The 14,530-nt window shown below is 40.3% G+C and overlaps 1 protein-coding gene across 1 annotated transcript in view; it reads right to left on the bottom strand.

The window, feature by feature from the left end:
• The window catches only part of ABCC2 (ATP binding cassette subfamily C member 2), a 687,938-nt gene that overhangs the window by 58,712 nt on the left and 614,696 nt on the right, over positions 1–14,530 (bottom strand). The window contains exon 24 of the mRNA XM_086922588.1: positions 7,845–8,000. Coding sequence (XP_086778714.1) covers positions 7,845–8,000 — 156 coding nt within the window. The remainder of the gene's footprint in view (positions 1–7,844; positions 8,001–14,530) is intronic.

The raw sequence follows: 14,530 nt of genomic DNA on the forward strand, positions 1-14,530 counted from the left end.
CACATCGGAGGGAGAGCCCCACACTGCTCCAACGCTTTCAGTACCATCGGGTCCGTAGCGCCCTGCTGGAGCTGCTGGGCCCCGACATGGAGGAACCCCCTGCGGTCCCGGAACTGGTGTATGTCATTGACACCGTATCTCCGAAGAAGCTGATTACTAGATTATACAGGATAGGGCACGAGCACACGGCCCTGCTCTACACGAGGGCGCGACTGGCCTGGCAGACTGACCTGGGTACACACGTCGATGACGGCATGTGGGCCTACTGCTGTGCGGCCACCAGGCGCATTTCCCTGAACGGGAGGCACCGGTTGGTCCACTTTAAGTTCTTACAGAGGGTATACCACACACCGGAGAGGCTCCACAGGTACGGTCTCCGTGACACCCCACACTGCGAGAGGTGCCGGGCCCGGGTTGCGGACTTCCTGCACATGGCCTGGGGCTGCCCGGGAGTCCAGAGGTATTGGGCCAGCGTCTTCGCTGAATTGAGCGCTATAGCGGACTTGGACCTAGCAATGGACCCAGCCCTTGCTCTACTGGGGTACACCAAATCGATTCCCGTCGCGGTTAGGAAACTGGTGAGCATGGGACTGCTCCTGGCGAAGAGGGTAGTCGCGTTATGCTGGATGAGGGGGCCATTACCTACGCTCAAGCGATGGGTTAGCGACATGAAATACTGCAACACGCAGGCGGACACATACAGTGAGCTCCTACCGCCCGGGAGTCGCCCCAAGAACTTCTGGGGGCTGTACCAGACCTACTTGTCCTCCAAGCTGGACGGGGAAGTCTCGGAGGAGGGCGAGGGGGGAGACCGAGGGAGTGACGTGCAAGAGCCACCGGATACACATGACTAGGGTGCTCCTCCGCACAACTAATGTACTGTAAGCGGTAGGGATTTCTCCATCCTACTAGAAGTGAGAACAGGGGGGAGGCACACCGGATAGGGGGAGGGCGGTAGGCCGCACTAGCTACCACAGGTGATAGAGACGTCTACAGGCGGCTCGGGGAGCACGAATGAGGGACCAGTTGAGGGGGGGGGGTGTTTAGAGGGTTGGGGTTGGTTGGGGGGGGGGAAAATATATAAAACTGTCTTGCTTTGCCAATTTATTCGAATTGCACACTACTTTGCAGATGGTACGAGCCTACAGAGGAGGCCTGTCTCCGGCTGACCTCCAACGAATTCTCACACTGGACTCTATGATGTTAATGTGTCATGGTATTTGAATTTGTTGTTGCATGGAGACCTGTTGCCGGCCCGGGATGGGTTGTAGGCAAGTGATTGCGTTTACATTGTGCTGTGCTTTTTCATAATAAATACAATAAAAAAAAAAAAAAAAAAAGAAATATCGACATACAGATTCTCGTGGTCAAGACTATTGATTATAGGTACGTAATATCGAAGCTAAAAATATTGAAGTGTTTAATATCGTTAGCCAAAATATAGTTCTTAAAAATATTGTTTGTTTATTAATGTTATGTATTTTAGCATATATTTTATATGTATGTGTTGTATTTTTTTGTATAATTGTGTTTTTAATACATGTGTTAAATCTTTAGTAGTTAATAATTTTATTTTTATTTAAATTTTGCCTTTTTAATTCTTTAGCGGGATGTGGGTGTATAGGGCAATAGGGTGGAAAGTAATTTAATTATATAAAATGTATTGTTTATTTTTTATTTATTAATATTTGTTTAATTGAGATGTTATGGTGTTAAAAGTATAAAGTAAATTATTATTAATTAATAATCGGTTGTTAATTTAAATGAATTAATTGGTAATTAAATATGGTAATCGTGTAATTCATTTCAGGTGTGTGTTTTGGTGTTTATAGGTGTTAAGGGTGAAAAGTAATTTATTTTTAATTGATAAACTAATACTTGCCTGTTAATTTTAATTAATTATTGGTAATTAATTATGGCAATTGTGTAATTAATTTTAGGTGTGTGTTGTGGTGTTTATAATTGTTAAGGGTGGGAAGTAATACATTTTAAATTGATGAATTAATAATTAGATGTTAATTTGTATTAATTAGTAATTAATTATGGTAGTTGTGTAATTAATTTTAGGTGTGTGTTTTGGTGTTTACAGGAGTAAAGGGTGGGAAGTAATTTGTATTTAATTAATATATCGTTGTTAATTAGTGTTAATTATTTAATATGTATATTGAGTAATTGTTACTTTATTTTGTCTGTTTTTACTTTGAAAGAGGTGGGTATTAAATACATTTCAATTACTTAATATTTGTTAATAGTAATAGTTTTTAATTTATAAATAAGTTTTATTATTTTAAAGAATAATGTAGGTGTATGTTGTGGATATCATAGTGTTAAAGTGTGTGTAGTCAATTATTGTTTATTCGTTTTTTTTATTAATAATATGTTTTTATAGATTATAAACAAATGTAATTACAAATATGGAAGTGTTTTGGTATTGGTGTGGTGCTTTAGGGTAGGAAATACAATAAATACATTTATGTATTAATGAATTTATTTGAAAATATTTTCTAGTTTAAAATAGTTTTATTTTATAAATGTATTTATTAATGTATATTATATATTATTTGTAGGTTTTCTATATGTCATTAATATTATATGTGTAAGTGTGAGTAGTAATATTTGTCTCTTGGATATCCAACACTTTCCCTACTACTGCACTCACTGCAGTGGGTATGGTAATTTTTACCCCTCCACTATCCAACACTTTCCTAACGTTTGCACTCACTGGAATTGGAATAGTAATTTTTACACCTCTGCAATCCAACACTTCCCCACTGTTGCACTCACTGGTGTGGGAGTAGTACATTTTTACCCCTCCTCTTTCCAACACTTTGCTTACTGTTGCTTACTGTTACATTCACTGGAGTGGGAATAAAACTTTTTACCTTTCCGCTATCCAACAGTTACTCTACTGTTGCATTCAGTGGAGTGGGAATAGTAATTTTTACCACTCCCCTATCCAACACTTTCCCTATTGTTGCTCTCACTGGAGTGGGGATAGCAATTTTTACCCCTTCACTATCTAACACTTTCCCTGCTGTTGCACTGTTTGGAGTGGGAATAGTAATTTTTACCCCTCCGCTATCCAACAGTTTCCCTGCTGTTGCACTCACTGGAGTTGGAATAGGAAATGTAATTATTTTGCTATCCAACACTTTCCCTACTGTTGCACTGATTGTATTGGGAAATTGAAGTTTAAATATTTATCATAGTTTAATTTATTTTAAAACTTTAAAATGATATAAAAATAATATATATATATATATATATATATCACTAATTAAAAAAATTATATATATATTAGTTTATTAATTAAATATATACATATGTATAAATTATTATGTTTGTATGTTTATTTTGTTATTAAGTTTATTTGTTATATTTTGTTAAAATGTATATTAAATGTAATTTAGTTTGTTAAAATGAATATTAATATTTAATATATATTATATTATATATATATATATATATATATATATATATATATATATATATATATATATATATATATATATATATATATATGATCAAGCTTTGTGGAAAGCGAAACGTGTAATGGCGGCTGGCTTGCTGGAGAGAATAAAGCACCTTAATTCAGCACTTACAAACAGATCTGTTCCTTCGTCATTGAAGATTGGGCTGGGGCGGCTGCCTCAGTTTGTGTGTCGAATTTACGTGCATATATATATAAATATATTGAAATCGATATTTTTTACATCTATTTTTTTACATCAATATTTTTGATTCAATATTTTTGTACTGACCTGGATAGGTATGGGAGTCGATATTTTTGTACTCTATATTTTTTTAAATATTTTTAACATCAATGTTTTTGTGACCGATATTCTATCAGTGGACCCTTCATTTAGACAGGACTGCTTGTATGGCCAATATTAGATAGACATATAATACACAATTGTGGTAGAAAATATCGAAGCCAAAATATAGACAGGTCACAAAATCATAACCAGAATATTAAGAATTAAAATATTGTGTAAAGACAGACAGGGAGATATGGATTTACGATTCTTAACTCCAGATCTACATAGCTTGAAGACATATATATCACCAACGTATGTATATGTGGAATTAGATATAGAATATTTAAACAAATTTACAATAATTTGTCTCTCGATATTCTGGTCACAATGTTAGGGCTGCTATATTCGCAGCTCATACCATAAAATAAACTTCTGGTATCCATTGTCGGCATCCTGCTCTACCTATACATTGTTCTGTATAGTTGGAGGAGTATACACTAAAACGCGCTGATGACTTCACTGCACACCTTGACCTATCCTTTCTTATCTTTCCTCCTCCCTTCCCACTCTCTTGAAGTGTGCAGTATATAAACCCCATATTTTTCAGGGCTTATGTGACCACCTGTTACTATTTTGTCAAACATCATACAGGTATTATAATAAGGAATGCCCAAGTTATGGCGTTAGGTATATTATATTCTGGTATTGGTTTAGGTGCAGCCTTTACTTTATTGCCTCCTCCTGCGTTCATAGCAAGCTTTTCTCCCTTTCACCTTGTCACGTACTCCAGCATTCTCCTACCATCCTCCCCTTACATTTTTAAGTGAGAATAGGGTTGCCAGCAATCCACACATATTTTATTATTTTTAAAGATTGACACTTTGTTGCATAATTTAAAAAAAAATACAAATTGTAAGTAACTGCTAGAATTTGTAAGCAATTTGGGCAATATTTATATACACAGGTGTAAAAGTTCTCCACCCCTAAAATTCGAGGAAGCTGAAAAGGATTTGAGGGTCTCTATCCATTTTAATGTTCACAGCTAATTAGGTGAAGCTGAACCACATTTTTGGAATATTCATTTTTTTATATTTATAAATTTATAGAGCACATGTTCACCAAACTAAGCCACCTTACACTAAACTATTTGACTTGGAGAGGGTTGCTGAAAGGACAATATTACACACACAAATCAGCCAGGTGTTTCTGAAGACCCTAACCTTCAGATTGTTTAGTTCTATTTGTAAGAGGTCTGACAGGAAACTAGAACCCAGAAAACAGCCATTGGGGATTTTTTTTAATTTGTTAATTGCCAAAAGATTAGAGCTGGTAAATCTCAGACAGCGAGTTGTAGTGCACATGACCGATTTCACAGGTAGAATGAACCCATAGGACTGGTATGGTCAGATGCTTGCCAAATTGACTTGTACAGCTTAGAGTAAGCAAGCACCATCATGTGGAACCGCAAGCCCTTGACGGGCACGAGGGTCGATGCTGCTTTAGGATTGGCCGCAGGGGATTCAGGGAGCCTGTGCCTTCATTGGAGCCACAAGAGGAGCAGAAAACCGGCGATGCGGCTGGCTGCAGGTAAGGCCCCCCCCCCCTTTATTTGTTGTCGTCTCCATTCCACCCCTTCCACAGCCATTCTCCTTTGACACACGCCGCTACAGCTATATACGTGCTATGGGATAATAACTAGGTTGTTATGGTTCAGCTGCGTGCAGTGGGTTGCCTTTTGAACTTTTTGCGATCGCCGATCATGCATGCTACCTAAACAGCTTAGTTTTCCTGTTCTCAAATATTCATTTTCTGTCACTGCAGCGCTGCACTGTCTTTTCTCATCATCTCACTGTAATAATACCTCAAACTCCAAGCCTGACAAATCTCCACACACATCGAACTACGAGCCTGACACAAATCACCAGTGGTGCAAATCTGGGGGCATATTTAGGAGCCCCTCTTGCCGCTGTGGCGTACCATGGCATTGCGGTGGGTGTTTTCATGCAACACCCCTGGATGTTGACGCTTCCCCAGATTTACAAGACCATGTAAATCTCGGGATGTGCCAAAACCTTACACCTCCGAAGGGGAGACGCAACGAGGGGAAAACACTTTATTTCTTCCCATTGTTTACTCTTTCTGTGTGTGCTGAAGAATACAGCACATATAGAATGAGGAAAAAGCCCCCCAGGATAGTTTTCGTGCAGGAAGGTGCCCCTTCTTGCACAAAAACAATTTGTTGACAACACAGGCACCCTTGCACCATGGCACAAGAGTGCCTGCATTGGCACCAGGCTGACGAAACGGCACCAGCGCAGGGGGAAAGGACAGGAATGCACCCTATTAGATAAATCCAGTGCATTCCAGCCCTTTCACTTTGACATAGGCCAGCGCACCTTGCTGCGCTGCCCTGCACCAAATCCCCATAAATGAGGCCCTTGGTGTCCGGTATTACGGATGATAGCAGGAATCTCAGGTGCATGAAGGTTAGTTTATTCCTCTCTGCGTCACTAACAGTCAGCACCCATATGAAAATCCTCCAGTGAGAACCACAGACATTCTAAGTATAGAATCAGGGTACCGGGGAGAGAGGAAAATGCCAAAAAGTGGCGGAAGGCGGAAAAAGGATTTAGAGCAGAATTCGTGCAAGTTTTAAACAGTAAAATAATACTTCAAAACATTACAAGAAAAACCTTCCGGTTCTCGACTCCTGAAGTCCCTCCTTCACTCACCCATTATGAAATTATCACTTCTTTCACCCCCTAACTTATAGTTGTGGCACATTTAGCAACCTGTATCCTTGCTACAGCCGGGATTGTTACTTCCCACCAGACTAGGTTCTACCACAAAGCCACGGTTATTTCTGCTTTATACCGTTTTCATAATTCAATTTAAAGGTGATTGGCATTATTCTTTTTTTTTAGTTCAAATCATTTTTATTGATAAAAGAACATAAGAAGCATAAAAAGAAAAAGAACGAAAAGCATAATACAAAATTTACATACAGTACATGTGGATACGTTTGGCTCCGGCTTAACTACATAGATGATGTACTAAAGGATCTTGCGAAGATGTACAACTATGAGTGATACTTGTAGCGTACAGCCAAGTGGATTGTATATACTCTGAAGCAAACATATATCAAGTAAGTGGATAAATGAAATAAATAAGTAGATGGATAAATACAATATATAATAGAAAATACATAATTCCTGGTACAAATACGCAGATACTTACGATGAATGCTCAATTGATACATACACTGGTACATTACTTAAGAATTCGAATATAGCCCATGCTGGGTTTCTGACAGTGTCGCAGCAGTAAGTGAGGAAGGAAGTAAGCTAGTAATTACATCGCCCTGAGCATATACACATACATAAAAGCACGAGGGATTGGCATTATTCTGCTGTCTTTGCACAGTACACCAATACCCTCGGCGGAGTTCTCTTTATAAGAATGTATAAATACGTGCAAAAATAAATGCATGAATCGTCCAGTGCTTAACACCTTAGCTGCTATGGAACGTCCAGCTCCAGTGCTGGATGTTCCATTGTGCAGGTGCAGTTCGAACGTTCATCGGCTGACGGCAGCACTAGGGAGGTAGTGGTGCCGTCGGCCGCTGAACGGGCGAAGCACTTATGAGGTTAATTTGAGCCGGTGCTTTCCGCTGCTCAGCACCGGCACTTAATTGGTTTCCGGTGCTCGGCACCGGCACCTAATTGTCAACTTCATACTTAGAACAGTCCACCACATGGTGGCGCTGCTCATCTAATTTAGAGATGTGCAGAACAACGGTAGGTTAGGACTACAATATATGTTAAAATTGCTAATACTTGCCTCCCCCACCATTCGTTAAGCTTTGGGGACCTGTCTCATTTACATGCAAAAGAGATGGTTAGTAGTTGTTTTGGGAGTGATGACAAGGGCAATGGGTGGGTCAAGCTGCAGTGGCCTCCTGGTTAGAGCCCTGGCACTTAATATTTTACAAATTAAGCACTGGAATCGTCCAATATTCAGTTCCCACCTGGCCCGCTGGCATAGAGTGCAAGTCTCTATTAGACATGCGCACGTTTTGCTTCTTACCTGAACAAAGTAGTAAACGATACCCAAAGGAATGATCACAGCAGCAAAGATGGGCGTGGCCAAGCAGATCAAAAACAAGGTGGCAATCACCCCAAGGAAGCAGTTCACCCAGCTGCGAAACGACATAGGGATGGTCTCGTCCACTGTGAAAATATCCTGCATGGGAAGATAGAAATTAATGTAAGTGCAGGTCAGAGTCCTCATAATTCCAGACCAAAGCCTAGCAAAGGGGTGGAACTGCCCGTGCTGTAGGGTAGACATAGCTAGACAGAAATACAACAGATACTAACTAGACATACAGATATTACATTGGGGCCTTAGGGATGAACCAGAAAATATCTGATAGTTTGCCTCTGCCTTCTATTGCTCTATCCTTCTAAATATCTATGAGAAACTACAGCAGCAGTGACAATCTTCCTCAAACCTAATATTCAGAGTGCTTCCTGAGCATGACAAAGGGTGGGACAGAAAAAAACCCTACAATGTTTACAATATCACATTTAAACTTCAAGATAGGGACTGGAGATCAAATAGTGGTGCCTTATTCAAAGAAAAGTACAATGTTGCTCTATGATGAGCTGAACATCCCAAGGTGGCCAGTTCACACTTTTCCCAAAGAGATACAAATTATACACAAAAGGACGTAGGGCTAAAGTCATGACCACAGAGCATGAGAACTGAACTTCATTCACTCAGTAAACTCAGAATAGACAATGTTGCAATCCAAGACTCCCCATCTGGGACATAAGCCAACCTGTGATCCTGCGATTTCAGACTTTTAGAATAAATGCTCTGTATCAACCATAATTTTTTTTTGATTCCCTAGTGTCCGTAGACACCATTTTTTTTGTCATTTACACCAGAGTATCTACGTAAACAGAGATTTCTGTGGATCCCAAATGAACTGGCTGGCTGTTTATGGGTGTTGTTGAAGTGAAATTTGAGTGATTTAAAAAGTGATTTAATACTACACGTTCCTCATTGAGACGAGGGGTCATTAAGTTCAAGTGTCAGGTAAGTAGGTGGTTTAAAGCTCTACTAAATACAGATGGTCAGAAATCTGAGTTAGATACTGAGGAGGGAAGTTCCACCATAATAAACTCTGTTCAGAGAGGGTTGTCCCTCCATGTGTCCAGATAAAGCCTTAGCCTGGTCATAGCAAAGGTTCGGATTCGGAGTAAATTGGAACACTATGGTCCTTTTTACAAGAAGCCCGGTAAATGATGCAATATTTATCACACCTGAAAAACTCTGATTCTATCGAGCCTGAACTTAGGGTCCCATTGCGATGGTTGGCGGACTTTGTCTGCCCGCCACCGTGATGGAAAACGGGACCGACCGCCGGAGGTGCGGCGGTTCCGCAAGGCCAATCAGGATGCACCAGCCACATTGCTGTCAGCAGCACCCGCCGCATTGTTAAACAGGCATGTTGTGTATTGACACGCACAACGTAGCAGGCACCGCGCGGTACCTGTCACCTTGTGTATGGCAATATGGTAACCTCAAGTGCAGCCCCCCACGCTTCCACCCCAATGGGGACCCGTGACGGGCCCCCAAAGCAATTCTCCGTGCCTTTCCATGGCAGCATCAATGCCATGGAAAGGCCTTCACTGCCAGGCATCCTAATATGGATGGCATGAGCCCGAGTTCTGCCGGGCCAGCAATCGTGACAATTTCCGACCAGTGGAAATCCAGGGGAAGGACTTTCCGCCCGCCTCGGTACCCCCGCCATAATAATATGGGGGGGGGGGGGGTAAATGGCGGGCGGGAAGATATGGCAGGCGGATCGCCACTGCCGGTCGGGCGGTGCTGATCCCACCGCCATCATAAGTAGGGCAGATCACAGCAGGTGTGGCTTCCTCCCTGTGCTTCTGCACCGATGCATTTGTCTACTGGTGTTCCGCAGGGGTCATCCCTTAGCCCTCTTCTCTTTAAATCTATGTGACTCCGCTGGTTTACCTTGCGGAGTCTCTGGGGGCTAAGGTGATGGCCTATGTGGATGACACACAACTCCTGTTCTTTTGTAATGCAAAACGTGTTGTCTTTACATGACTTTGATGTATTAATATTAAAATAAAAAATAAAAATTCCCAATATTTAATAGTTAAAGTCATTAATTTGTAATATATAATGGCAATAGCGTAAACTTTATCAAATTTTTTTTGATGATTGTTTATTGTTTTTTATAGTGATGAAAATACAAGAACAGAAGTGAAAGATTAAAATTATTTTTTGAATTTTTTATTAAAATTATGAAAATTGAGAGAACATATTTTAATATGTTGTTGAATTGTTGCACATATTGATGGTTTGTTGTCTTAGAATGATGTTGTGAGTGTGCCGAGTGATGCTGTGGCGTTCAGTGATGATCTGTTAGCGCATATTGATGTTGTGGTGCTCCAGAGTGATGCTGTGGTGATGTGATGGATAGTGAGGGTGATAGATAGATAGATAGAGGGAGTGCATAAGATAGATAGAGGGAGTGCGACAGATAGAGTAAGTGTGAGAGATAGAGGCAGGGTAAGATGGCGAGAGATGGAGTGTGGGCGAGGGATGGAGTGTGGATGAGGGATGTAGTGTGGGCCGTGTGAGGGATGGAGTGTGGTGCGGGGGATGGAGTGTGGTGTGGGTGAGGGATGGAGTGTGGTGCGGGGGAGGGATGGAGTGTGGGGTGGGTGAGTGATGGAGTTTTGTACAAGGTAGGAATGGAGTGTGGTGCGGTGTAGGGATCATTTTGGTGCGGGGAGGGATGGATGGATGGAGTGGGGGGATGGATGGAAGGATGGTTTGGGGGGTGTATGGATGGATGTGTTGGGGTGGATGGATGGATGTATTGGGATGGATGGAGTGTGGGGAAGGATGTATGTTGTGTGAGGGATGGATGTAGTGTGATAGATGGATGGATAGATGGATGGCGTTCAGCAGTGTGTGGTGTGCATCTGTGTGTGTTGTGCAGCAGTGCGTAGCGTGCAGCAGTGTGCGGCGTGCTGCAGAGTAAGGCTTGCAGTACTGTTAGTTGTGAGGTGATGGGGTGTGAGTGTGAGTTGTAGAAGGTATCATTGCTACTAGGGGTCATGGTCTTGGAGTATATGCTGTGTTGTGTGTTGAAAGTATGTTCACAAGCTGTAGTTGTTTGAAAAATTAAAATGTGCAGGTATAATGTAGAATTGTACATGACAGGTTATTTTTCATGTTATTGTCTGTCCGTCACCTAAAGGCATAGCAATAGCATGAATGCAGGGAGCAGATGTTCCATAGTGGGTATATGTAAATACTTTGGATCATGGTAACGTGAGTTAATCTTTGATATTTGTTGGCAGACCCAAAACTTATGTGTTTTTATGGTCAAATTGTTAACATTTTCTGTACATGAATTAATTAAAATAAAGATATAATTACTGATCTATCTCGGTTTGTATAGTGCTTAAAATTTATTTTTAATAGTTGTTCTAATGTATTAAATCAGAATTAAATTATAAGTGCTTGAGCTTCCCTTTTGAATTGGCCATACCTTATGTGCATGTTTATATGTAATTTAAATGTGTGTGTGTTTTTTAATATGTGTTGTGTTTTGTGTCTGTTGACTCCCGTATTAAATGGAATAATTTTAAAATGGCGGACGCAATGCGTCACCTTGACGCTACCTACGTCAGCGTTCTAGTTATTTTTTCTATTGTCACTGATTAGTTTTGATTGACGTTTATTTTTAGCCAATCGGAGCGCTACGCTTTTGACGTAGCGTTCCGATTTGCTTACGTCAACGGTGGAATTCCCCAGAAGATCGAGAATCGTGGGGCGCGGAAGGCGTGTTCTTGTTTGTGTGCTGTTGCTGCGTCGTTAGACAGGTAAGAGTTTATTTCTAAGTGTTTTTTTATCTAATTTAATGTAGTATTGATAGTATGTATAAATTAATTAATGATTATGAGTGTATTTATATAAATAGTGACATATTTTGTTAGCGATTGTAATTATTTTCAGTTATTTATTTGAATTAAATTTAATTAAGTGTTTTAATCGTTGATATATAATGTATATCTTAGCGACAACTCTAATTTAATGCTTTTTTAGCTGGTGTTCGTTATTTTACGTACATTAACTGTTTTTAGCACTTAGAAGGGCTATTTCGTTTCGAGTATATTTATGTATTAAGAGGATGTACTGTGATTTAATGTGTTTATTATTAATTTTTTACAAAATGTCATTTTGTAATTGTATGTAATAATGTTCGTGATATTTTTTATTTAGGGTATGTAATTATTTTGTTATTGTTGTGTAACAGTCTATTTTAATCCTTACTGATGGGATGTATTTCTGAGATAGTGTAGTGAAGACAGTGTTTTTTATGCAGTCTAACTGTATTTTTTCTTTTGCACTTTCTAGAAAGTTATTGTTAAAAGCCAGTTATAAATGTTCTGGCCCTTGTTAAGTAAGCTTTGTTCCGTGTACCTTTGCATGTTAATGTTCACTGCCTATAACCAGCTTTCCTAACAATGTGCAAGTTCATCCATGTTGTGACTGATGATTAGTTGAACGTGTATTGTTCATAATCATTTCTCTTTGAATTAGACCGTTTATTATTGGACTCAAGTTGTTGCTCGTAGACAGCTGTGTCAATGACGTGAAACTTAACTAGCGGTGTATTTATTGTCTTTCACCTGTCTTAAGAACTAAACAATTACCTTTTTATCACAGAGATCTTTGCATGTGCATGAAGGTTCTTGATAAATTTGCACATCCATTTGTCGTATCTTTACCCCACTTTTTGTGAGGCTTGTCTTGAAGGGTGAAAGTTGTCTAAATCTGTCTGTAGGTGATATGCTGTCTCTAGTCAAGTATTTTAAAACCTTGTTTGTGTAGTAGTGGACTTAGCCCTATTACTGCGATTTAGATGCCACCGGTAACTTCCGACTTCCCATTTCTTCTTTCAGAGACATATTACCACCTAAATTCTGGCGATTTGTCTTATTTGGTATAGGCAAAAAAATCAGAGAGTTACAGTGGATTTAAGGTGTGGTAATGTACGATTCCCGCTGTATGTTTCTGTTTCCAAGGACACACTCAAAGTGTTCCAAGTCGGAAGAGGATGTGGCTTAACGGACATAGTGTTGGATTTTGAAGCTGTGTAAGCAGGTTCGTATCTGGTTAAATTACTTATTCTCCCCGTGCTTTAAATTAATGTTTCCGTCAGTAATGCAAGTGGTGCTCATGTAAAGCATTGTGATACCCTCGGGTCAATTTGTCAGTAGTCAAAATTACAGTTTCCCGTAGGAGGATTAATTACTCTATATTCCTATTAATGTTTTAACTGAAAAAGTTCTGCTGTGGAGACAGGTCAGTTGTTTAAGATAGGATCTCATCATTTGTGGCAAATGCCCGTTTTTGTGCTATGACTTTTTATTTTCTTTATTATTAACCTTGTGGGCATCTGTTTGGACTTGAGCACACATTGCTTCCTATTAAAGATGGCAGTAAATGCACTGTTTTTTTTTAGCTATCTTTGAACAGTACACCGAAGGCTGAAAAAACTTGCACTTATTGCTGTGCGCTTCGTTCGTGCGTTTCGTGCCTTTTCATAGTTTAGAAGTGGTTACTGTTCACTGAAACCATATCCGGTTTGCGAGTATACTGGGCAGCTTCTTTTCCTTAGTTTTTCGAATACCTTAATTTATGTTGAAGTACATTACTTGAACGTATTGTGACATTGTTTATTACTTTTTATCTTTAGGCTTACCACTGTGCATGTCGTTAACCTTTGATAGATAACAGGTCATTGTAATACAGCATGTACATTGTATGACTTTGATGTACACTTGTGTGCATTGTCGTCCGGTGGTGTGTATGCCTGGTGAAAGTGTGCACTGATGGCTGTTGATGTGTGTGTGTGTGTGCCTGTTGAAAGCATGCAGTGATGGCTGGTGGTGTGTGTGTGCCTGGCCGGCTGGTGGTGTGTGTGTCCGGTGGAAGTGTGCAGTGATGTCTGGTAGTGTGTGTGTCTGGTGAAACTGTGCCTTGACAGCTGGAGTTGTGTGCCTGTCGAAAGTGTGATTTGATGGCTGTTGGTATGTGTGATATTTGAAATTGTGCACTGTCCTTTTTGTGTTGTATGTCTGGTGGAAGCGTGATTTGACGGCTGGTAGTGTTTGTGGGTGTTAAAAGTGTTCACTGATGGTGTCTGTGACTGGTGAGAGTGTGCACTGATGTCCTGTGGTGTGTCTGCGTGGTGAAAGCGTTCACTGTTGGCTGGTGGTGTGTGTGTGTCTGTTAAAACTGTGCACTGACGGCTGTTGTTGTGTATGACTGGTGAATGTATGTATTGGGTGGATGGCTGAATGTAATTGTGGTTTGGCTGTATGTATGTAGTAGTGTATGGATGGATGGAGTTTATGGGATGGATGGATAGTATGGATGGCTGGATGTAGTGTTACATGTTTTGAATGTAATGTATGGATGGAGTGGCTAAAGGATGTATGCTTTGGGATGTATTGTTGGATGTAGTGGGATGGATGGATGGATGGATGATGTGGGGTTATGAATGAATGTAGTGTTGTGATGGATATATGGATGGATTAGGGGATGGCTGGCAGAATGGAGTGGATGTTTTGTATGGATGGAATGGAGGGAGGCTATGGATGGATGGAGTGGTGGATGTAACTAGGGATTTAGTGGGAAGGATTGTGATGGATGGA

This window comes from Lissotriton vulgaris, chromosome 5, assembly GCF_964263255.1.
Source record: "Lissotriton vulgaris chromosome 5, aLisVul1.2, whole genome shotgun sequence".
Taxonomy (NCBI): Eukaryota; Metazoa; Chordata; class Amphibia; order Caudata; family Salamandridae; genus Lissotriton; species Lissotriton vulgaris.